At 42.8% G+C, this 26,047-nt stretch overlaps 1 protein-coding gene across 1 annotated transcript in view; it reads right to left on the reverse strand.

Moving 5' to 3' along the window:
• The window catches only part of RSRC1 (arginine and serine rich coiled-coil 1), a 98,008-nt gene that overhangs the window by 69,667 nt on the left and 2,294 nt on the right, over nucleotides 1–26,047 (reverse strand). Inside the window, exons 4-5 of the mRNA XM_063167425.1 lie at nucleotides 24,314–24,433; nucleotides 3,694–3,864 (exon numbers count right to left, since the gene is read on the reverse strand). Of these exons, the coding sequence (XP_063023495.1) occupies nucleotides 3,694–3,864; nucleotides 24,314–24,433 (291 nt within the window). The remainder of the gene's footprint in view (nucleotides 1–3,693; nucleotides 3,865–24,313; nucleotides 24,434–26,047) is intronic.

The raw sequence follows: 26,047 nt of genomic DNA on the forward strand, positions 1-26,047 counted from the left end.
GCCCATTTCTGCTGCCCATTTCCATTCTCCTGGAAGCACCTCCTCTAGGATGTTTACAACTCAACAACAAGAATTTGATCAAGGTTGAACCATGGCATGCAAGGGTCCAGCCCAGCAGCAATCCTTATTTACTCTATTTGGGATCAGAACTTCCAAAATGAATGCATTTTCCTCCTGGACTCCTGAGCTACAAACCAAACACAATGTACTTTATATTTTCTTCATAAACCTCTTTGAAATAAACTCCAAAGAGAATTGAAACAACCAACAAGAACTCCTGAAAGAGAGACCTGAGCAGTGCAAATTAAACAAGCCTTGTAGCACCCTGAACATCAATTTGTGTTTGCACATTTCTGCTCCTTGAGAAATAGATTTTGGCAGGTCAGATTTTGAGGAAAAGGTCTTGGAGAGACAGAATCAGCCTTCCCAACCCCTCAGCTCTGGTGTAACACAGGCCCCAAACGTGCCAGAGGAATCCTCCCTCCCAATCAAGCATTCCCCCTCTGCTGCTGGTGAAAGGCAGCGAGATCTCTCTTTACAGCCCTCGTCTTGCCCAATAAATTTTGCATGAAAACATGTCAGCCCAGCCCAGAATTCCTGCTGGCAGGCTGGGAGGGTGATGAATGTTTAATGCAAACAACACCCCCAGCCTGGTGTCAGACAACAGCTCCTGCACAGCCCCTTTGATCCCAGCACAGCTTCCCAGCACTTCGGGGGTGCTCTGCCCCACACAACTCCATCACCTATATGCAAATCAGGGCCAATTACCATCAGTGACTTCCTACTGCACTGCCTGGGAAGAAGGAAGGGGAAAATAATCCTGTGCCAAGCTCCAGGAGAGTGTGACTCTGGAAAGTCCAATATTGCCACTTGACTGCTGATGTTCCTCCAAACAGCAAAAATGTCATCAACAGCCATCAATGAGCCACGTGCCATCCATGGGGCACTGGGTGTGGATCCACTCCAAGGGACTGCAGGAAATGCCACTGGAAAATGGCCCTCAGACTGGGGGACCTCGGTGAAGCCTCAAAGCCCTGAAGTGTGGAACTGACAGGAAAAATGGGGATTGTGTTGGAACAAGGAGCTCCTCAGCTCTGGAGTACTGACAGGACCCAGGGAGTGGCTCCCACAGCCAGGGGAAAGGATGGATGGGATTTTGGGAAGGAATTGTTCCCTGGAGAGAGGGAAGGGGCTGGCACAGGTGCCCAGAGCAGCTGTGGCTGCCCCTGGATCCCTGGCAGTGCCTAAGGCCACCTGGAGCAGCCTGGTCCACGGAAGGTGGCCCTGCCATGGCAGGAGCTGGAATGAGATGGGATTTAGGGATGGTCCAGCCCAAACCATTCCAGGATTCTGGGATCTGTCAGGGTATTTAGGAAGCTGTGAAACCATTGATGCTCAAATGTATCAATAACCTCATTAAAGATCAGCAATTAAACCAGTGGTCAGGTTTGATTAAGGGTTCACCACTTCTTTTCTCTTAACAACTGAGGAGCTGCTCTTAATTTATTCCATTAAAAATTGTCAAAATCACTTGGAGAAGTAATCCCAAATTCCACCAGTACACAAGAAACTATGAGACCCATAAATCTAGGAAAATTTATATAAAACTAACAAGCTTTTAGTAGCTTTGCCCCCCAATTTTAACAATAAGCAAGGAGCCTTATGAAAAACACATCTCAGAACAACAGAATTTGCATGTTTAGAAGCTGATCAAGACTCAAAACATCAAAATTCAACAGCACACCCAACCAGGTCAATGAAGACACGCATGCAGGTTGTTTTAAAACAAGAGAATTTCAAAAAGCATAAATAAAAGATGAATGTAATGCTTTGATTAGTACAAGAAATAGTGGGAAAACATCGTAGTGCTGTAAAACCCCTCACTTGTGCAGACTTGGACAGCTGAGGGCTTCCTGCATGTAGATGTTGCTGGTCTAAACGTGGGATTTGGGGCTGGAGGGAACTCCCTGGAGCTCCCCACATTCCCAGGATTTCCCTCCATCATGGCTGGACAAGTGGAACATCCCTTAAAACATTTCAGGGTGTAAGAGGAGAGGAGCTGAGGTGTCTCACAGCCCAGCTCATGAACATCTGGTACTTCTCCAGCACTCCAGAAATTCAGTGCTCAATGTTAGAGAATCATCACTGAAATGGGGAATGTCAAAGGACAATGCCCAGAATATGTTTTTAAAATAATTTTAGTTTTTTCTTTTGAAATTCCTCTTGAGATGTTTACTGTGACAAGATCTCCCTTGAAAGAATCTAAAGTTGCCTGAAAAAAGCCCCAAGAACAGACCTTTCCCCCTCACATCTACAAACATAGCCAAGCCAAGGACAGAAAATCATCATTAGGACTCACAGGAGCCACAAACAAATTTGCTGCTTAATTAGTGAAAAAAAAAAGCATTTTGATTCTGTGCTTTAGAGGAGCAGTAAAGCCCCAAATATACAACACCTCTCAGATAAGCCACAGTGCTGCCAAGCTGAAATACCTCCTTTTATGCAAAGTTAAACTATAAAGTCAAGCAGCACCTGAGAATTTATGTCCCTTCTTCCCACAATCTGGCTTCAGGCTGATCTTCATTACAGCTCCAAAGCAGCTATTTTGAATAAATACATTGCAAACAGCCATGAATTTAAACTGGGAACCAGACCTGGTCCTTGAGGTGCCTTTGAGGAAGGATCTGCTCAAATACTGAGGCCACAGGATTGTTTCCACCAGGGATTCCCTGATGCTGGAGGTTCTGGAAGGGCTCTGTAGAATAATGAGACTTTCCAGACTCTGGGTCTAGAAATTAAATCTGCTTGGAGAGTCCAGACTGGATCCAACTCAACCGGGAATTTTCCTGCTGCCACAGGGAACAAAGGGAGAATTCCAGAAGCCAACAGAAGCCCAAATGTGGGTGGAATATATTGCTCCAGAAATTCCTCAGGAGCATTTTCAGTGGGAATCCACCCAAGGGAAGGTCATGAAGTGACACCTCAGTGTTTTGGGTTTTTTTGGAAGGGATCTGACAAAGAGGGAAAAGCAAACAGCCAGGAAAGGCTGCATCAGATCATGATGCATAAAGCAGAGGGAATTACGTAAATTACATAAAATATAAAAAAATTACATTGCCTTTCCTGCAATCTGTCATCAGCAACCCCAGTTATTCCAAGCAGAAATTCAACTACAGCAGGTTCTCAAGGGTTCCCATCATTCACCCAGAGCAAGGCTTGTGCTGGAACTGCATTTGTGAGCCTCAACCACAGCCCAGGAGGAACTCCTGCCCCTGGGAGGAGGTGTAGGTGTGTGTGAACAGTGAAACCCAACTTCTTCTAGGAAGAAGCCCTCATGCTTTCCAATATTCCTCATTTACCCCTATATCATGGCTATTACATATGGGAAGAATGTTTATATTAACAAATTGCAGAAGGTCTTTAACCCACCTGAAACCAAGCAAGGAGAGAAAGGGTGGAAAATTAAACCATCACTTAGTGTGAAACGTTACCACACTGCAGAACTGTAAAACCCTACAAACCCCACCCTCCAAATAGTTTGAATAATTCCCCACCTTTCAAATATTCTGCATTTACATAAGCTTAGTTGATATCAAGTACAATTTAAAGGAAGATTATCATGAAGGAAGAGTAAAAGGACATGGTGTTGCTGCCCGGTTTTGCTCCAGCTCTGTCACTTGCCGTTTCACTCACCCAGCCTTGGTGCCGTGGGTCTCCTTCTCCTTCCCTTTGCCCTTGTCCTTGGCTTTGTCCTTGTCCTTGTCCCTGCCCTTGCGGCGCTCCCGGGACCCGCTGGGCGTTCTCCTGTGGCCGGACCTCTCGCTGCTGCGGCTGTAGGAGCGCTGCCGTGCCCGCGACCGCGACCTGCACAGCACAGAGACATCAGCTGCAAGAGAATTCCTGACAGAGCAAGGGCATGCTGTGCTCCTACAGGAACTGGACAGCCCTGGCCTGCAGGTGACGCAGCTGCTTTGAAGGAACACAGGGACCTGGCCCTGTGGCTGGACCTCTCACTGCTGCGGCTGTGGGAGCGCGGCAGCGCCCACGACCGTGACCTGCAGGGACACACAGACACCAGGGGGAGAAGGGTTCTTGGCAGAACAAGGACATGCCCCACTCTTACAGGAACTGGACAGCCCTGGCCTGCAGGTGACACAGCCACTTTGAAGGAACACAGGGACCCAGCCCTGTGGCAGAACCTCTCGCTGCTGCGGCTGTAGGAGCGCTGCTGTGACCGCGACCTGCAGGGACACACAGACACCAGGTGGGGAAGAATCTTGGCAGAACAACGACACGCCCCACTCTTATGGGAATTGGACAGCCCTGGCCTGCAGATTGTAGAGTTCCTTTGAAGTAACACAGGGACCCGCTGTGGGTTCTCCTGTGGCAGAACGTCTTGCTGCTGCAGCTGTGGAAGCACCGCCGCAACTGTGACCTGCACAACCACAGAGACCCCAGGTGGAGAAGGACTCTTTGCAGAACAAGGACATGGCCTACTCCTACAAGAAATGGACAGCCCTGGCCTGCAGGTGACAAAGTTACTTTGAAGGAACACTGGGACCCAGCCCTGTGACAGAACCTCTCGCTGCTGCAGCTGTAGGAGCGCTGCTGTGACCACGACCTGCAGGGACACACAGACACCAGCTGGAGAAGAGTTCTGGGCAGAACAAGGACATGCCCTACTCTTACAGGAACAGGACAACCCTGGCCTGCAGATGAGAATTAATTTGAAGTAACACAGGGACCCAGCCCTGTGGCCAGACCTCTCGCTGCTGCAGCTGTAAGAGCGCAGTGCTCTCTTTGGGGTCAGTGCTGGGCAGCATAGAAAGTCTGAAATTCTCGGTGTCCAGGACTCCAACACTCCCAAGATCATTGAGTCCAACCCAGCCCTAACACCCCAACCAAACCTGGCACTGAGTGCCACACCCAGTCTGCTTTTAAACACCAGGGATGGTGACTGATGCCTAAAGAGGCTGCCTGGAACAGAGGTTGGGCAGAGTTAAAGCAATCAGACAGGGATTTATTAAAATGCCTTCAAAGGATACACCTTGGGCAGTGCAAGAGCCTGACCAAGGCTACACCCAAAACAGACCCAAGACGGACCCCAAGCCACAAGTTCTCACATTTTTACAAGTTTTGGTCCATTTCCATATTGGAGTAAAAGCAACTGGAAAAGAGATTCTCATTAAAACAGGTTAAACCTTTTACAGGATCTATTGGATTATCTAAACAAGCAGAAGAGGAGTCACCAAAACTCTTGTGGGGAAGCACCCAGGTAGTGAAGGAAGGTTCTCCTTCACCAGAGAAAGAAGGGGCTGCTTCTAGGCAGACAACAAGGATCTCCATAGTGTAAAATACCAAATTAGCCTAACAAAGTACCATCAATTCCTCTGCCTTCCTCCACAGAGGTATCTAGGTAACTTTTTTCTCCAAAAACCACAGTGAGTGAAGTCAGACTCAGACATCACCAGGCTTAGTTTGCTACCAAGGGTTTCAGTTCCAGGTTTTGGAAGATTTTGGCTACTCAGCCCTGAACACAAACACTTTAAATGCCTTAAAGGTCTAGAGTGAAAATCTCAGAGACCTTACAGCCCTACCTCACAATTAGAAAATTTCATCATCAGAACAATCCATGAGCCATTTCTCACCAGCACTGCTCCTCAGCCTTGTTATATTTTTTTATTATTTAATTTCAATTAAATAATAAAAAGTTATTTTTTATTAAAGTTCAATACATTTAATAAGTACACCTAATAATGCAGCATATGTCACAATTTAATACCTTTAAACTGACAGTTTAGCAAAAGAAGTGAAATAGAAAACATGGCTCCTGCTCTGAAAAGAGATGCAAAATAACTTAAAACAAATAATGGATTCATCCATTAACAAAATGGAAAAAAAGATCCAGAAATATTAGGGCTGGTTCTTTGTGTGTCCAAAATTATTTCATTATTCCTGAATTTCTTGTAGAACATTTTCTGAGTTTTATTTGATAATTTGTCACAGATCAATGCTACCTGAGTGGACAAGGGATATTTGGGGAAAATCAGGTCAAGTTTTCCTTGGTTTCTCTTACCTGAGCACCCTGGCCTTTGGAATGTGCCCCTCCAGGGCAGGGATGGAATGAGATGGGCTTTAAGGTCCTTCCCAACCCAACCCATCCCATGATTCTACAATTCCATGATTCAATTCTGATGGCACCTCATGGAAAAGTTTCATCAAGTACTGAAGGAAATGGGAGAATTTTTAAAACAGTATAAAAAGTTTCTTTAGCACCTCTTGGAGTGCAAAACTCCCAAAGCCTTTAAAAGCCAAATCACACAGACAAAATCCCTCCTTTTATGAAACAACAACTGCTTAATAAAACTCAACAATAGACTAAGCAAAAGAAAATCCTCCATCCAGATGAGGCTATAAATTACATTTCTGGAATTTGTCCAGCACATGGGAGTTCAGGTCCCTGGTCCTGCCAGGAGCAGCTCCAGAGGTCAGGGCTGGGTTCCTGTTTCAGCAGCTGGTACCTTCCAGCAGCAGCTCTCCCATCCTGGTCACTCTATTAACACTCATAAATAGATCAAATTACCACTGCACTGCTGGATTCTTAACTGGAGAGCATTTGCTGGCACAAACTGGATTTTTAGCGTGTCATCACAAATGTAAACGTGTCCGTCCATCCATCCATCCTTACTCCTCAGGCAGAGGAAGTTTTGACTCAAAAGAGAGTTCTGGATATTAAATCTAATTTTTGTTTGGCACAGAGACACTGTACAAACATCATGATGAGGCAGCACAGATTAACAGCACTGCCCTAAATCCAGTATTCCCAGGTAACCCTGGCTTCTCAGAACTCTGCAGGTAAGTCCAAAACAGAAAATAAACCCCAAACAAACAAAGCCCTGTAGCAACACAAATCATCTTTAATCAATGCAGGGCCTCTCCTCATTTAATGGCACAGTCCTCCACCAGCAATAACAGGAATCTAAAATATTTATTACTAAAGAACTCCAGTTTCCCAGCTCCTATCTGAACTGGAGTTCAGCTCTACCTTTTGCAGGTGCAAATAACAAGTTCAGCTCAGGCAGGCTGGATGCTCAATTCCTGGATTCCTGCTCACTCCCATGTCTGTGCAGGTGACATTTACACACAGGAAACAGCTTTTAAAAATTAAAAGAGTTATTGCATGAAATCTCCCCATCCCTGTCAGTGTCCAAGGCAGGGATTGGAGCTCCCTGGGACAGTGGAGGGTGTCCCTGTGCCTCCCTGTGTCCCACCACCCTCACAGGGATGAATTCCTCCCCAAAATCCCATCTAAACCTCCCCTCCACCAGCTTCAGGCCATTCCCACATATCCCATCACTCCATGGCCTTGGGAAGAGCCTCTCTCTACTGATCCTTAATTCCTATTAAAGTATCTTGCAAGATCTACAGGAGAAGAAATCAAGATAAGACTTCCTGAAATGGAGCTTCCAAAAGTCATCTGTGTCCCCAGCTCACCACCAAACCACAACAAAAGGCCACAGATCTGGCAGAGCAGACAGATTTTCTATTTTATCTGCTGTTGAAAAATAACAAGAATCACAATTAGTCCTATTAAAGCAAGACCCCAAATGTTCAAATTATGGAACTACCGGGGGGGGAAAAAAACCCCACCACCAAAAAATGAAGCTGTAGAGGAGATTTGCAGCATGGATCCCCTTCCCCCCAACAACACCCAAAACACCCACCCACCATGCCAAAGGTTAAGTCATTTAGTCAAGTTCAAAGATCTTCAAAGGGTTCTTAGATCCAGATAAGCCCATATGTTCCCAAAATTCTGTGAAAAGCCATTACTTTCCAATCTGCTTTTCATGTCTAAGTTGCAGAACACACAGATGCTTGGCATCACTCGGGATCCCTAAATTCTCACACCAGATAATCAAGGCTCACCAATAAGTTCCCCATCTCCAGCCCTAAGAAATGGCTTTATTCCATCAGCACTCGGGCCGCTTGTAAAAATTGAAAGTCTCCATAAAAGCCCATTCAGTTACTGCACAATAAGTGTTAATTTGCTAATTTCTTCACAGGTAATCAATTAAAATGTAAAATATTGGATAAAATTAGTTGCACTAAATTTAACAGCTGCTCCATAAGCATAATTAGTTTCACAAGGGCCATATGTATTCTGAGCAGAGACAGAGTTGAAACAAATAAGCGGATTTTAAAACAAGTTTGAGGAAATCTGCATTTAATTAGCAGGTGGGCACTACAACTGCATAATGTTTTTATACATTTATATTTATGAAGTGACAGAAGATCTAAAGGCTTTTTAAAATGGCGTTTATTGTTTGAATGGGAACTGTTTTGCTGCATGCTAAAGTGATTTAAATCCTTATAGCCCCGCTTTGAAAAAATCATAAATGGTGAAAGAAAACATGTGGAAAACTGTAAAACTAGAAAGAATTTGCGACAAAAAGCAGAGCCACATACCATAACCAAAAGGAAACTACACTTAATTAAATGTACACTACATCTGGAATATCAGCCTAATAAAACGTGCAACTATTAATTCTCATTGTTCTAAAGGAAATGAGGTCAGTGGCGTTTAGTATTTCCCCAATTATATTGCACTAAAGCACTGAACTCTATCTTAGAGGTCCAATCTAATCTCTTCAAAAGGTTACAACTGCAAAAGAGAGACTTTTTTAAATGGAAAGAGGAATTAGAGCCCAAAACCAAGACAGGGCTTGTTTTCTTCTCTTTGAGCTCTTCCAGGAAAGATCAATTTTTGCACAAATAATCTGTTTTCTTGGCAAACAGCACCCCCCACTCCAAAGAAGGGTGCTGAGATGTCAACTTCTCCCCTGGAATTCTTCTTAGCATCTCTCACCTGACACAAGCCTTATTAGATTATGTTTAGCTCAATGGCCACAAACAAAAGCCAACAAATTGAGGGCTCTTTAATACTCCAGCCATAAATCCAAGGGCGGAACAATGGAACAACTGCGCTGCATCAAGCCTGGGTGCTCAGACTGCTAATAAAGCCAGAGTGCAAACACACAAGTAATTGCAGCAAAATGCCATGTTCTCTTTCAAAGCATATTAAGAGAAAGTTCCTTGTTTAACTCAACTTCACCACCAGGAAAAAAAAAAATCGCGGTACAAGTTGTTGGAAAGGTAAAATAATTTCAGGTATCAATTGCAGTCATTCAGACTGCAGAAATTATTAAAGATGTATATATAATACAAATGTAGCTGCCTCCATAAACATTGCAGGTCGTTATTATTAGTTTGCAATTTTAAAATGCATGCCTTTGAGGAAGTTAAATATAGATAATATGTATGATAATAGTATTTTAATAATTTACTGTTCAATATAAGGTGAGTGATAACAAAAGTAGGCAGCAGCAGAGTTTCAACCTGAAAGGAGACTGATGCTAAGAGGGAAAAGTTGTACCAAACCAGTTGTTTGGAGAGTTGGAAAGTGACAAAACAGACATATTATTTCAGAATAAGGGAATATTTAAGATTTTAAAAAGTATCATCCACAGTGCCAGAGAAAAGCAGGATGAAATAAATACAAGAACTGGGACAAGCATGAACATTTTTGGAGATGATGTAAAATGTCTTTCCTCTAGGACTGCAACATTTAAACTTTCATTCAGCCCATTTCTTCCTGGCTGCCTTTTCCTCAGCCTAAGCAGGGACAGTTCTGGGGTTTGGCTGGGAGAGGAAGAATTTCCTTGCTGGTGTCTTTGTGTGGCAAATTATGCCAAATGCAGAGCTGAGGAAATGCACTCACCAAACACCAGCACCAACTCAGCCCAGCAGTTCTGCACTTTTAAATCATGGCAACTACATGAGCAAACATTTGAGGAGGTGAAATTCCCATAACTGTCATTTTGAAAAAGATGGAGAGGCAGCATGGAGAGGACAGGGATGCAGCTGGAGAGAAGAACCCAGGGATGGGACACTGCTGGAATTCTGAAGCAGCTGGTTTGGCACAACTTGAGCTCTCCAGACTCTTGGTCTGCTCTGGATTACAGAGGGGGTGAAGGTGCCTCCTCTGCCACAAAGCCTTGGTTATCCTAAGGAGTCCCTGCACATCCCCTGGGATCCAGGCACAGCTCCCTGGAGAGAAGGGAGATAAACCATTTATTTCTCCTGTCAATCTGCTCAAAGACTCCTTCCTAAAATTCAACTTCAAATTAAGATCACCAGATAAGAACCCATCTGGTTTTACCTGACATGAATTTCCCTCACCTCTTCTCAGAGTGTGTCCCAAAGTGGGACTATTTTCTAACCCTGTATTCCTGTAGCCATGTCATGACTGAGCAGAAAAATATGGACCCTAATTCTAATAATCTTTAGGGAATAAAATAATAAAGAAAGCAAAGTTAATACAGAAACTGGTACATTGTCCTATTAAATAAACAGCCAAAACTCTCTCTCATTCCTTGTCCTTTCTCATTCAAAGCAATCTTGGAATTCAAAGGCAAAAACTCCACATACATCTAAAAAAAAAAAGGGTGCAAAACCCAGCTGCAGGTACATTAGATAAAAACTCCCATATAAAACCAAAGTTAATGTTGATAAGGGAAGTAAATATTATTCCAATTATCTGAAAACAAAACAAAAAAAGGCTCAGTTGAGTTGAGAATACCCAACTTGTTCTCAATACAAAAAATACAAAATACAAAGTTTAAAGCACGAGGTGAGGCAAAACACAACAGTTGCTCATTTGTCACACAAAGACACCAGCAAGGAAATTCTTCCTCTCCCAAGCAAACCCCAGAACTGTCCTTGCTTAGGCTGAGGAAAAGCAACCAGAAAAAAATGGGCTGAATGAAAGTTTAAATTCTGCAATCCTGGAGAAAAAACATTTTTTATTTTCTCCAAAAAAAATGGGAAAACTTGAATTCCACAGGAACAAACGAGCCCCACATTCTATTAGCAAGCAGATCCATCAGCCCCTGTAATTAATTCCTACAAGCACGTGGAGCTGCTCCCTTCTCCAGGCAGCTGGAATCTATTTGAAAACACAAAGGTGCAGCTTTCTGCAGGACCCTGGACAAACAGGCCAGATTATCCCTCTCTGCCTGTGCAGGCATTAGTGCCCCTGCATCTGCCCTGGATGGATCCCAGAGCAAGGAAAAGGCTCCAATTCATTCTCCAGATGGAGCCACGAGCCAGGCAATTATTTGTTGTAAATTTGACAACACCTCTGATATTATGGTAAAATGTTAAGGGACAGACAGGAGAGATTTTCAGGTTGAGGTTTTCCACTTCCCCTGTGCCTCAGCTCAGATTAATTACAGGTAAACACTGCTCCCCTGTCTGCCTGGGACAAACCCAATAGTTCAGGGTTTGGGATCATAAAACCTCTGAGATTGAGGCCCCAGTGATGGGCTTAAAGAATCTGTAATATTTGTGTGTCCTTACATCCCCAAATTGACATTAGACAGCTGAAGGGAATTACCTAAACACACATTTGAAATCAGCTTACACACCAGGACACCACCTGCTCTCAGAAACTGCAAAAAAACCCCAAAAATCCCAATTTAGGTCCTGCAGCACCAGCACTGGCAACTGAGATCTCAAAGTGCCACCAGCACGGAGCCAAAATTGAAACAACGGGGGAAAAAAACTGAATATTCCTCATTCTTCAACACTGCAACACCTTTTAAAAGGCAAAGAAAAAAATCTGCTTAAATACAGGATTAAGGCATTTCCTAGAAATAAATACCTAATTTGGGAGACGGGGAATATTGAGACTGACTGGATTCATAATGACCACAAGCAACACAAATAATAACACCTGGGTGAAAAGCTGTGTCTCTGCCTTTTCCTGAGTAAAACAAATGAACCCATTCTCTGTGCTCACAGCTTCTAAAAAAGGCAATTTTTTTCTTTAATTCAGTGATAACCAGACAGGTGGAGGTTTAAATTTTATGAGATGCAAAAAAATTTAAGGTTTTCCACCTGTACTTTTTACCACCATATGTTTACGAAGAATACAGAAAGATTTTCAGAATACTGCATTTTCCCAAAATAAAAACAAAATAAACTTAAGATTTTTAATGAAAATTGCTATAACTGGCCTCCAAAAATTAAGTCATTAAAAGGTTTTAGAAAAACACAAGAAAAACAAAAATATTTCACACCATCCACTCAAAATCTTGGGGAGGGACAACATAACAACACAAAGAGTTTGGATATTTTGTGTCTATAAACACAGGGATAATTCCTAATTTCCATGCAAGTTGGATGCATCTCCCTTTAAATATTTTGCATGTAACTAACCCAGAGCAGACAGAGGAAGGCAGGGGCTGTTTTCAATATTCCCCTGGATGAAAACTGAACAGCTCCATTCCTGCAGACTGCTGAGGAGCACAGAGCTGCCACCTTTATCAGCCCCAAAATCTCCTTTTCTGGGAGTTATCACCTCTAACCCTGTCCTGTCCCTCCCAAAGCCCAATTTTTATGGCTAATTAAAAATTCCAGGGAAGAAACTCTCAATATTTCATTTACTATTCTAAAATTAGTGTTTTCCTCATGGAATATGCAATAGCTACAAAAATATTGTCAAATAAATCACACCAGAAAAAAAAAATCCAGATTTTGTTGTTTAAAAAATATAAAAAGCAACAGAAGTACTTAATTATTATATTTCAAAATGTGTTCTGACTGTTCTGATCAGCTGATGATGCTGAGCACAAACTGGTTGGTGTCAGTGCTAATTTAAATGGGGAATAAAGGTGAATTATGATGTGATTCCTACATAGCTAGGCTTTGTTTAAAAAAAGGGTCTCATGGAACTTTCTTCCAAGCTCTGCTTTTTGTTTAAAACACAAAAGAAACTCACAAAGCCTCACTAACCCAGGAAAGAGTGACAGGTTCCTGACTCTGCAGCAGCTCTTATGGACCACACTCACCTGCACTTCCAGACCTCAAGGCAAGAATTAAAATGAAAAATGAATTCTTTCCATCACTGAGAATATTACCCAAACCAGGCAGCTGAGGAATTCCACAAATAAATTCCAAAAAGAAACCAGTACCTGTTGTGTCACTCAAAACCTTCCACACTTCTGTCCCCACAACTCTGGGAAGATTCACACCACCATTGACACCATCCTGGGGACGTTGGAGGGGATGGAATAGGAATATAATGGGATTTTAGAAACTGAAAAGTGCAACTTTTGTTTACCAATGTACTACCCAAGGGAAATGTGTCTGACACCCCTCTGGGAGTCACTGGTATCCCCAGCTGTTCCTGCTGTGCATTTTGGAGTTTTTTACTGATGTATTTTTCATGTTTCTCCAGCTTTTTCTCCCTCTCACTGGTTCCTGCTCCTGACCCAGCTCCAAGCCTCTGGCATTTCTGTTCTGGACACTCCTGGATGCTGCAGAGGGCAAAGAGCTGCATCCCACCCAGCCCCTCCCTGTCCCCATCACCTGAGGGTCACTGGGGGTGCCACCCTTCCCTGGCTGAGCTGAAACCACCAACAATCCTTCAGCCCCAGAGCTGGGACAACACGAACCCCATGGCTTTGCTCCCCAGCCTCCAGCTCCCCTCACCAGGAGTGATGCTCTGAGCAAGGCTTCAGTGGATTATTCAGACAATTCCATCTTTTCACGTGGCTGGAGTGAGGAACACCTCAGAATCCAGGTATTTTAGAGCCACCACAATGCTCCAGCTCTGGCTGTGTCCTGCTGCCTGACCCACAACATGCACATTTCCAACATTCCTTTCAAGGGAATGAGGAACACCCCATCCTCCCACCATCACCCTCTGAGGAAGTGGGTACCATTTTCACTGAAAGTCTAATTTAATTTAATTTCCCATTTTCCATATTATATGGATGTAATTAAAGCTGTAGCTTCACTCTAAAATGCATTTCCTAGTTCTGATAATCTACTGAACAATTTCCATGACCACATATTTGATGGGACTCCATAAAATAAAACTCCTAATGAATAAGAAAGGCTTGTTTGTACTTTTGTAAAATATTTGTATTTTACATCATTTTTCTGTATTGAATATTTGCTCACAGAGTAATCAAAATATTACCCTTAGAGAAGTCTCACAATTAAACCAGTTTTTAAAAAATTGATACAATTCTGCAGTTTTCCTCAAGGATTTGGTTTCATTTTTGTTTACACTGCCACAATTTACTTGCTTTAATCCTTTATCTGTTATTTGAACCAATATCTATTATTTGAACCAATATCTCATTAATAAATGAGATTTTGGTTGTTTTGTAATTCGTAGCTCTTTTTAATCAACGTTACACTTTGCCCACAATACCTGTTTGGATTCTGCATTAATATTAGATCCCCCAGGGCCATTTTTTTGCTGACCTCTCCTTTCTCAGGCTGCAGTTTGCTGCCAGTGCTCCTGAGTGGCTCCTGTAGCTCACAGTGCCCTGCAGATGGTTGTGATTACACCCAGGACCCTCCCAGGCACTCTCCTAAGGGGATCTCACGTTCAGCCCCACAGAGAGGGGCAGATAAACCCCTCCAGACTGATTCCACCTCTCCAAACAGGAGAGGGTTTCGAGCCACGACATTTCCAATGGAAATACTGCTGCCTGCACTGCCCCAACACAGACCTGGGATTATTCCTGCTGCTGGGAGATGTCCTTGGACGTCAGTGCTGTCAGCAGCTGGGGAATGGACGCCCCAGACTCCCAAACCCTGGGGAACAGCAGGGTTTGCCCGCTCCTGGCTCCCTCTCCCAACACAGTCCTGGTTGCTCAGAGATGCCCTGCGCTGTCCCAGGGCACAAACTCCCACTGGGAACCAGGAGCTGGTGAAACCCTGGGAGCTGGATCAGGAACAGATGACTGAAGAAAGGTGCTGCAGCTGGACACAAGGCACAGCGCTGAGGCTGCTGAAGGGGCTCTGGGAGAAGGTTTGGATTCCTGGGAAGCCGATGCGCCGTGAGAAGGGCCGGCGATGAAAGCGCACCCGGCCCCACAGAAATCCAAACACAGCCACAGACACAATTATTTTACTAATTGCTAATGAATACAGTCAAGTGGCTTCAAAAAGCCAAACTTTGCTTGGACTACTTCAGGTTTTGACCTCTGCAGGAGCAAATGCATTTCAAACTGGAGCCCACCAAAACTGATTAGCGGCGCCAGCCAAGGCCAGCGCGGAGCAGGAGCTTTTTTCCATCTATCACATGGCCCCAAGGATAGTTAAATGAACCTTAAAATGGCTACAAACAGCTCAATGACTACACAGAGTCCTGCCAATTAGAAATAATTAGGCAGTCATTTTGGTGGTAAGTCTTTTTAAGTGCATACATAATGATGCAATGATGCTTATTAGCGAGCTCATAGGAGCTCTGCTCAAACAGCCTGGAATAATTATGCAACTATCACAAAGCCTTGCACATCTCTGTACTTCACCTTAATGCATTTAAAAATCCACTTCATTACCTCCAGTAATTAATCCTCCATTAATTGCAGGAAAAGCCCAGTTTACCGTGCTTCGTTTCTAATTATCTTATAAATAGTTATGGTTCTAATTAATGTGTTCATTAAGCTGAATATCTTTCTCAAAGCCATGCTCAGAGCAAAGGTTCTGCTTTTGAGAGAAAAAGCCTAACTAGCCATAAGGTGAGGCCATTTTGGTTGTATTTGCTTTTATTTTAGTATATTCAACCTCCTAATTGGCATTTAAAATCTAATTTGGAAGAACTTCAAGAAGACTATATAGGAGAAAAATAGGAAAAGGCTTTGCTTTTTTTTTTTCACCCATTCTCCAATCAAGAAGCTCAGAGCTCTAACAGGAAAACTTTTAGCATCTCTTTTTGATATAGACTGGGAACAGATTTTCAGTGCTGTGCCACAGATTAATTTAAATTCTATCACAATTCAGTTTATCCCTCCATGTTTCCATAGAGGAGAAACAAAAACCATGGAAGAAAAATAGATACCTAAGAGTTTATACAGAATTACATAATAAACCCAAACTGCTGGCCTTGCCTTCATTTCTAGGATATAAATCCATGGCACAGAATTACAACCAGAATTTACATCAGTTATTTGAGCTGAGCATGACCTGACCCTTTAAATTCATTGAGAGGTTGCCTTCCTAAGAGATATGGATATGATCCAATAAAAAACACAACTGGAGAATCTCTTACAATAACACCTATGGATAAAGTATTAAATTCCCCATTGAAACAATTCCCAGGATTTTGGGGCTTCGCACGTAAGAATTTTGCAGAAAACTTGAACTCAAAATAAAATTCTACAAGAGTACAATAAAAATATTTTAGTTATAGCTACAATTATGGTATAGATACTAAATTCCCATATCTTTCTAGATTTCAGTTTTTTAAATATACATTATATATCTAATACACCTGTCTTCAGTTACACTGTGCAAAAACAAATCCAAGTTTTCCCATCTTTTTATTACCCTCACCACATATTTAACATTAAATATTTTGTTCAAAGAATTGTTCTTATTCTATTTTAATACAGCAAAAGGACAAAAGCTTTCCACATGCCTGTAATTATCCCTTTATTTTGGGGGAACATTTTCTTCCTAGAATGTCCCAGCTTGGGAAAATCTGGAATCACTGAACTCAGGTGCAGCTTTGCCACGGCTCTGCCAGGGCTGGGGTTTGATGCCAATAAAGCTGCACTAGGAGCAGATGAATTATCAGCTCTACACTTGCTCTGGAATTTTTGGGAGCCTCAGCATTGGGAACTGGGAAAATGTAAAATCTCAGGAGCTCAGATGTGGGAGGAGAAGCAGCAGCACAAAGGATGAAAGGACAGCCAGGGAGTGGCAGGATAGCAGAGTTTTAATCAAATTAATCATGGACTCACTCCCAGAGCACACTTTGGGAATGGCACAAAATGGATTTTTATGGGATAAGGTTTGATACAAGGCCCCCAAACCCTGCCCACACACAGCCATGTCCTGGTAAGGAGCAGTGCCTGGAATCCAGAAACACTGACAGCAAAGGATTCCAGGGCATGGATGCTGGTTTATAGACAATCATGGCATGCTTTGGGTTGGGAGGGACCCTAAAGCTCATCCACACCCACGGCAGGGACACCTCCCACTGTCCCCAGTGCCCAGCCTGGCCTTGGGGCTGCTCTGGGAATCCCATCCCAGTGCTACCCACCCTCCAGGGAACAATTCCTTCCCAAAATCCCATCCCAGTGCTACCCACCCTCCAGGGAACAATTCCTGCCCAAAATCCCATCCAGCCCTGCCCTCTGGCAGTGGGAATTCATCCCCCCCTTGCTCTATCACTCCACACCCAACATAACCTCTCCATATCACTTTTTTTTGCAGAAATCCGCTTTGTCTTCGTCATTTTAACCAGATTCTGTTCCTGCCATACGTTATCAGAATTAGAAAGAGTGAAAGAAGGGAATAAAGAGTAAATTTTTACTACTAAATTCTGCTATTTTGTGTTTCACAGTGGGGAAAAAACCACTCCTAGAAATGAACCCTGGAAAGAGCAACAATTTACAGAGCAAAGAGGGTTTTGGATTACCAGGGCATCCTCAAGACATCTGCTTTTGCAGGGCTGCCTCGAGAAACTCGAGCTCTGCAGCAAAGAAAAAACAGATTCTGTTTCATGGCCAGAGCTTTGGTAGCAGATGAAAAAGAGAATTTAAAAAAAAATTAAAATATATGTAGTGGTTTAGAATGTAGACACGCCGAAATCAAAAAGTCAGTTCCTCACTGAGGGGAGTTCCTTTTCCAAACAGAAAACTGAAGCACTAAAAACCCCAACAACCTGCAAAGACCCCTTTTTGCAAAGGGAGGAGTGAGAGGTTCTGGAGCAGTAAACAGCTCTGCTTTAGACACATTTTGTGTACCCACCACCTGGGCTGCACAAAAACCAACTTTCCCTGCAACCAGACTCGAGCCTGAGCTCCAATGAGCAGCACTTCTGCATTCAGAGCTTTTTTAAGGCTCCTTTTTTTGGTTTTATACCAATGAAAAGCATCAAAGCAGCTGTCACTCGCAGCTCTGTGCCTTTATTGATAACTGGAGGGCCCTTGGCGTTGCCTTGTGAAGTTTAATTTCCCAAAGTGGTCAATTAAGGGTGGGCAATGAGCTCAGCAGTGCCTACTGCTCCAGGATATCCTCACTGCTCCTGCTCCACCTCTGGGCCTTTCCTGGACAGCCACAGACACAAACTGATCAATCCTCTTGAAAAAGTCACTTATTGCAACAAAAGAAAAGGATATTTTTAGAGGCTGGTGCTGATACAACCTGGAACGCAACCAGATCCTAAATAAAAACTGCAGGGTTGGATTTACTGGGGGAAAAACAAACAAGAGCTGACATTACCATCAGCAGGATCACACTCAGTAACGTCAATTCCACCCTCCTGCCCCAAGCTTTTATTTGAAGTTTCATGAAAGAAATGCTGCAATATCTTAATTAAATTTATTTGCTAATGGACCGAAGGCTTAAAACTTTCCCAGCAGTAAAAAGAGAGAACATGTAATATTTACACTGATTCCTCACATAATTGCACCTGAGTGGGTTAACCTGAGGAGCAAGGACAGGGGAAAAAAATATCCTAAGCTGCAGATCAATACTTGAAAGGAATAGTAACTCCAGTGGCCACAACCAGGCAAAAAATTAAGCAATCCTAAGAATTAATCACAAGAATAAAATTACAGAAGCATGGAATGGCTTGGAATTTCAAAAGCAATGTTCTAATTAAACAGCACTGCTTGATTTCTGCCAGGACTCCTGTCTGCTTCTCTTTGGAAAACTCCTCCCTTGGCATTTCCAAAGGGATTTCCCAGCTGCAGAGGGCACAGCTGTGTCCCTGTGTGCCCAGGTGTCCTGCAGCAGGAGCAGGGCCCTGCCTGTCCCTGTCCCATCCCTGTGAGCCAGTCCTGCTGCTCCCAGCCCAGTGCCAGTCCCAGTGCCACCCTCCCAGCACACACAGCTGCTGCATGGGCAGCCCAAACCCTCCCCTCTGTCCCCAGCTCGTCCTTTTCCTGAGCTGCCACCATCAGCTGTGCCGGCGCTCAGTGCCACAGCCAGACCTCTGCTCTCACCTGGAGCACCACCAGCTTTAATCCCACAGCTGCAGCACCCTCAAATTCACACCCCAACACCCCTAAAAACCAATCTGCTAACTCCACGCCACTACAGTGGATCTTTGCCCACCACTGGACACATTCCATTCTTTTTTTTTCCACCAATCTCTCCTCTATATCCTCCTGTTCCTCCATAAACTCTCCATCACAATTTTACTCTTTATTTATCTGCTGTCCACTCAAAACATCCATCCCTTTTCATTTCCTCTCTCCTAAAAAGCTTTCTTTTCCTTTTAGGCCAATGCTGTTTGAGGAAATCCCTCCTGAAGTTTTCATAATGAAGCCCCTGCTCTGTAATCCATGAAAAGCTCTCCACCAGCGTGTGCTGAGCAGGACAGACAGACACAAAATTACTACAAATTGTGTCTTGATCCACTAGTTCTTATCAGCTCTGAGGTCTGATAGGCCTGGTTTTAATGTGGAAAGACTCCAGCATTTCAATCCCACGCTAAGATAATTGCATGGAAAAAAGGAGGGCAGGTACCAGTAACACAAATACAAAAGCATTCAGTGATGCCATCTTTAAAGTCTTACAAACTGTGCAGTACCAACCCTTCAATAAAATATATAACAGCAATTTTTTTTAAGAAGGGATTATAAGGGAAACTCTCAAAGACCCCAAAACCCCATAATCAGTGGGGTTTTACTATCAGGTATTTAATGACTCTTCTCACAGTGCACTTGAGGACTCTGGGTTTAAGTAGCACAAATTAACTGCTAACCACAAAGAACTGTGCCAGGCTGAGCCCAGGTTAATTCCAGCTCACACTGCTGGCATGGTGGCAGCTGCTTTTGCATCCCCAAACCCAAAGCTGTGCCAAAGGTTTGGGGTTTGCCCTAAGCAGCAGCTCCCCTGCCCTGGCTGCAGTAACCTGCACATGAAATAACCAGACTGGAGGAATGGTAAAGAAATGAGATGTAAAACGTGATCCAACACCTCCTTCAGCCACACTGCCAAGGATCAGCTCTCCAGGCAGGATTACTTCCCATATAATCTTTTTTTCTTCTTCAACATGTACAGATGCACTCGCCGGTTTTGTGTAGATTTTTAAGTTGAAGCACATTAAAGATATTTTAAGGCAGCAGTTTGCAGTTTAACATAATGGGAGAAGCCAAAGCCATTTGGGAGACAATAAAGCAAACCTGCATATTCACAGGCAGTCCCAGGATTGGTTGAAATCAGGGAATAAAGGTCAACATTTTTTGGTTAATTCTATTTAAAGCTCCGTGAATTAGAAGATTTGTGCAGCAAGTTCTGCTGCAGAGTATTTTCTATGTGATTAACTGGCAGAACAATCACAGTGGAAACTCTCCCAGTATTCCCAGGGCTCCATCCAGCCCAGAATCCTGCAGGAGCCACAGCAGCAGAATATTCTAATAAGAACTCCCCTAATCTTCACCCAGCAATAATTTCAAGATGATATTATTATTCTCATTTCCTTGAATAATATCCATACTCCAGGGCCATTTTCCTTCTCATATTCAATATGGGGCATGCTCCTATCAAGATTCCTTTCCTCATATCCTGTCACGGTATCAATCACTGCCTGCTGTCCACTCAATCCACTTTTGATTTATCAGCCCCGTCTGCCTGGACTCCATAACTCGACCCAAACCATTTTAGCAAGACAGTGACAAATAACACCCAGGATCACATCAACCTGTTCCACTTAGTAAACTAAGGAACAGGAACTGTGACATCCCTCCATAAGTATTCCCTGCTATTCCCCAGCCTGATGTATATTAATGAGGAGCTGCTATTTGAAATGCTCCTTCCACATCAGCATCTAATATGATCAAATTAGGAAATGGGATGATTTATTAAATTCTGTGGAGCTGAAATATTCCTTCCCAGCTCTGGATGCCTGGCTGCAGAGAGGGAGCTGTTGCTTCCAATTTTTCCACAGGAGGATGCGCCCACGCTTCGCAGACGAATTACTGGCTTTAAAAAGATTGTGAGGAGGCGAAATGTTATTAAGCAAATGCTCAGTAAAACAAACTAAATCGGTTTTAAAATTCCTAATTTAATGTAAATCTTGGTTGTTTCTGCTGAAATTCAGTTTGTGATCTTATTAAGTCGTATTTGCATTGTACTCCCTCACTGTAGGACAGCTTGGAATTTATAGCATTACTGGGAAGCTCCACTTTTCTGACTCTAAAAATGCATCTAAAACAGGATAATTATAATATGCACAAGTTTTCTTATCTTCTCAAATAAAACACAACCACTACTGGGAAGCTCCACTTTTTTCACCCTAAAAACTGCATCTAAAATAAAACAGCCAACACACACAAATTTTCTTATTTTCTCAAATAAAACACAACTATTATTAGGAAGCTCGACTTTTTTAACTCTAAAAATGCATCTAAAATAGGATAATTATAATATGCACAAGTTTTCTTATCTTCTCAAAAAAAGTACAAGCAATACTGGGAAGTCCCACTTTTTTCACCCTAAAAATGCATCTAAAATAAAATAACCACAATATGCACAAGTTTTCTTCTCCAATAAAGTACAAGGAATCAGTTCAGGTTGCAAACAACACCTATTTAAAATATCTTACACATATCATTATAAAAATCCAACTTTTCAAAGTAAAACTTGATCTATCTCAGTGCTTTGCACTGCTGGAGATCTGTAAATCACCTGCTCAAATAAAACACCTGTATTAGAGAAGTTATTAAAAAACACATTACTTTTAACACCACCTTCAGTACCTTGAAAAACAAATTCAAAGAAGATTGTGGGGAGAAAAGATGTTACAGGATGGAGAATCTGTGCCACCTGCATGATTTATACCAAAAACAATTCCAGGCATTTAAAGAGACCACAAAAAAGACCTTAACTTCCAGCAGGAAGGTGATTTTCTAGAGGCAGACTCCTAATAAATAAAATAAAATTTACAAATTTAGTTTTTCTGGGCTCCTAAAGGGGATAATCCTCTGGGGGTGCAGCAGGAGGTACAAACCAGGGCTGATCTCCCCTTTCCAGGTGGGAAACAGCTTTTCCTTACTCCCTGGCAATGCAGGAGATCCCCAGGAATATTCACCTGGATAACCCTTTCCTCACCACAGGAACACAGGGGCTGCCTGAGCTCCTCTGGAGCCTTTTATTAATTATTTATTAATTATTTACAAGTGGTTTCTTCAGGATTTCCCTGGAAAAGCCATAGGAAAATAAGTTGTGCCGCCGTGAACAAATAAAAATTTGGAATTACAGCTGGAATCCATAAGAATTCCATGCCAGCACTAGAAACACACACATTTTCCAGGACAAACACTGTCACACCTGTGCCAGGTGGGGCAGAGATGGGGAACCCTCAATCCTGAACCACCTTTTCCCACCATCTTTATTTTTAGGTTTATTTTTTTACCCCTCCATCACATTCCCTCTCTCTCCCACAATCTCTTTTCCAGCCTGAGGAATCCTGAACTCCTTGAAAAGCTGGAGAGCCCCTGGTTGAGTGATTTTGAGGCAGAAAAGGGATTATTTGGCATCACTGACAAGCAGGGCAGGCACAGGCCTGGAGTAGCAGCTTTGTGCTAAACCAAGATTTAACTCCCCAAAATCAGATTAATGCAGAGCTGCTCAGTGCCACACTACAGCAGAAAAAATTACAATAAAGGATGGAATGGGTCCCGTTGGGTTTAACTTCAAGCTTTTGGGGTCCTGTGGGATCATTTGGGATGTTATTTAGCAATATTTTCCCTCTGTGGGTGTGAACAGAACCAGCATTTAAAGGAATGGGCAGCTCTACCCCTCTGGTGCTGCACACTCTATATGTGAAATATTTGACAAACCAAATATTTAATACATAAAATATCTGATACATCAACTATTTAACACCAAATATTTCCTAGCAGTAGCCAGGTTTTTCAAGTTCAGGTGCCTAATTTCTATATATTGTAACCATGATTAAAATCAAATCCCTTGGAAAGATGACCACTAAACCACAGCTACTGAGAGCTGCAATTTATATTTATTATATATTATTGTATGACCATTAAGCCATAGCTAATGAGGTCTGTGATTTATTATATATTGTTTTATTATAATAAAAACCATTTTAAATCAGTTTATCACACTTCCTAACACTGAGTATGTGAAAACTCTTCCCTTTTACTTCATTCTTCTGACATTTCTGTGGGTTCAAACTGATTTTCTTGGCAAAAAAAAAAAGTGGCTATTCACAGGAATACCTGCAGCTCTGATGGGGAGGACACTCCAGGAGAGGTCAGGCAGTTTAATTTCTAAATTTATTTCTAACTCTAAATAATCAAATTTCTACTACAAAGGCACTGCAGCAATAAAGGGTCCAAGCAACTCTTCCAGTGAACAGCTGGGAATAAGTCATGGCACAGCACAAAAAGGAGAAAGGGGAATATTCACATCTTTCAACAACAATTTTTCAACATTCACAGGCAACAGCTCTCCTGGTTTGGACATGGAAACCAAAGGTTTAACAAATTCTTAGTGCAAGCACACAAAATCACCTGGCTGAAGATTTTAAATAGGGACCCAAACAGCTTTGATCTGCCTGATCCACTCAATAATTAATTTCAAATCAATAGAAAATGCTAATTGGAAACCTGGTAGCCAGGATAAACTTCAGTTAAACCTCTTAATTGGAAAATACACACAAGCACAACTTGAGCATCTTTTAATTAAAGAAGAAAAGCAGATTTTATAATACCTTTTGCAACTTCTGGTTAAGATTTAAATACTTAAATTGTGAAATATTTGTTTGTCACAAACCAATGCATGCAAACTTTCACTGCAGACATCCTTAAATATTAATAAAAGATTGCATAACTAAAGACTCATCCTTTTCTGAGAGGAACACAGGTGAGAAAACCAGTTTATTCTGAACTTCAGGGAGCCAGTGTTATGTGTGGGAATTATGGAAAGCAGGAATCAAAGGGAAAAAAAAAAAACTAGACATTTCCAAATGATTGTATGACACTGAGAGACCCTATTTATGGGGGTTTTTGCTTGAATCGAATGCAAAATAAATATCTTATCTTCAAAAGTGTTTCACCAGGGTAACTGAAAGATTTAGTGTGTGGGAAGCACTGCAGGGACCCCAAATGAGGAATTCCAGGGATGTGTGGTGTGAACCATCACCTGCAGCCATTATTCCCATTGATCCCAAGCCCAGTGATTATGGCAGGATTTTCCAGGAATGTTTTTCCAATAAAACACCGCTGCTGTTTTTCCCTAGGGTTACTCTTACCTCCTGGTCCTGCTCTTTGACCTGGACCTTTGGGATCTGTAGGATTTGCCTCTGCCCCGGGAGCGGCTGCGCTTCCTCCTGGAGCCGTAGGAGGAGCTGCTGCTGGATCTGTGTCTGCGCCTGCAACAGAGCTGGGGTGAGCCTGGCGCTGCCAAAACACCCAAAACCAGCAAAAACAACCCAAGGAGTGCTGAGAAAACACAGCCAGGGGGAGCCTGGCGCTGCCAAAATACCCAAAACAGCAAAAACATCCCAAGGAGTCCTCAGAAAACAGAGCTGGGGTGAGCCTGGCGCTGCCAAAACACCCAAAACCAGCAAAAACACCCCAAGGAGTGCTGAGGAAACAGAGCTGGGGTGAGCCTGGCGCTGCCAAAATACCCAAAACAGCAAAAACATCCCAAGGAGTCCTCAGAAAACAGAGCTGGGGTGAGCCTGGCGCTGCCAAAATACCCAAAACAGCAAAAACAACCCAAGGAGTGCTGAGAAAACAGAGCTGGGGGGAGCCTGGCCCTACCAGAATACCCAAAAACAGCAAAAACACCCCAAGAAGTCCTGAGGAAACAGAGCAGGGGGAGTCTGGCACTGCCAAAATACCCCAAAACAGCAAAAACAACCCAAGGAGTCCTGAGGAAATAGAGCTGGGGTGAGCCTGGCGCTGCCAAAATACCCAAAACAGCAAAAACATCCCCAAGGAGTCCTCAGAAAACAGAGCTGGGGTGAGCCTAGCACTGCCAAAATACCCAAAAACAGCAAAAACACCCCAAGGAGTGCTGAGGAAACAGAGCTGGGGTGAGCCTGGCGCTGCCAAAATACCCAAAAACAGCAAAAACAACCCCAAGGAGTCCTCAGAAAACAAAGCAGGGGTGAGCCTGGCGCTGCCAAAATACCCAAAACAGCAACAAACCCCCAAGGAGTCCTCAGAAAACACAGCTAGGGGGAGCATGGCACTGCCCAAAAACCCCAAAAACAGAGACAAACCCCCAGCAATTGCTGAGAAAACAGAGCCAGAGCTGAACATAGCACTGCTCTCCAAACCTCAACCAATTCCTGAGAAAACACAGCCAGGGGTGAGGCTGGCACTGCTCCCCAAACCCTAAAAAGCCACGACAAACCCCCAACAATTCCTGAGGAAACATGCACAGACTTGGGGGATTCTAGAAACCTCAAATCCCACTATTCCCCCATAGCAAATAATTCACATACACAGGGACACTGCTGCCCTAAAGAGTTGGTCCTCCAAAATCCACATCCCAGGCAAAAAATGAAGTTTGGGTGGGGTCCTTAACTACTATGAGTAGTACTCAGTTAATCAGTGTTGATTTACTTCATTTGAGTTCATTTAAGGGCAGCTCCCTCCTGAGTCCAATCAGGAATCAAAAGGGTCTCTTCCTTTTCCCCTCCCTCCCAGTTTTGTCTATTCCAAGAATAAATTCTTCTACACCAAGGAGAAAGGTGAAAGAAAAGATATTAACCCCAAAATCCAAATATTAACACTTCCTCCCCATCCCCCCAATAGTTAATTGATTAACAATTACAACCTCCCTATTTTTACATGTGATTAATATTAAAATGCAAAAATTATATTATATTATATTATATTATATTATATTATATTATATTATATTATATTATATTATATTATATTATATTATATTATATTATATTATATTATATTATATTATATTATATTATATTATATTATGGAATTCAGGATGTGCTCAGGGACGGTTCAGC

Source organism: Melospiza melodia, chromosome 12 (assembly GCF_035770615.1).
Source record: "Melospiza melodia melodia isolate bMelMel2 chromosome 12, bMelMel2.pri, whole genome shotgun sequence".
NCBI lineage: Eukaryota > Metazoa > Chordata > Aves > Passeriformes > Passerellidae > Melospiza > Melospiza melodia.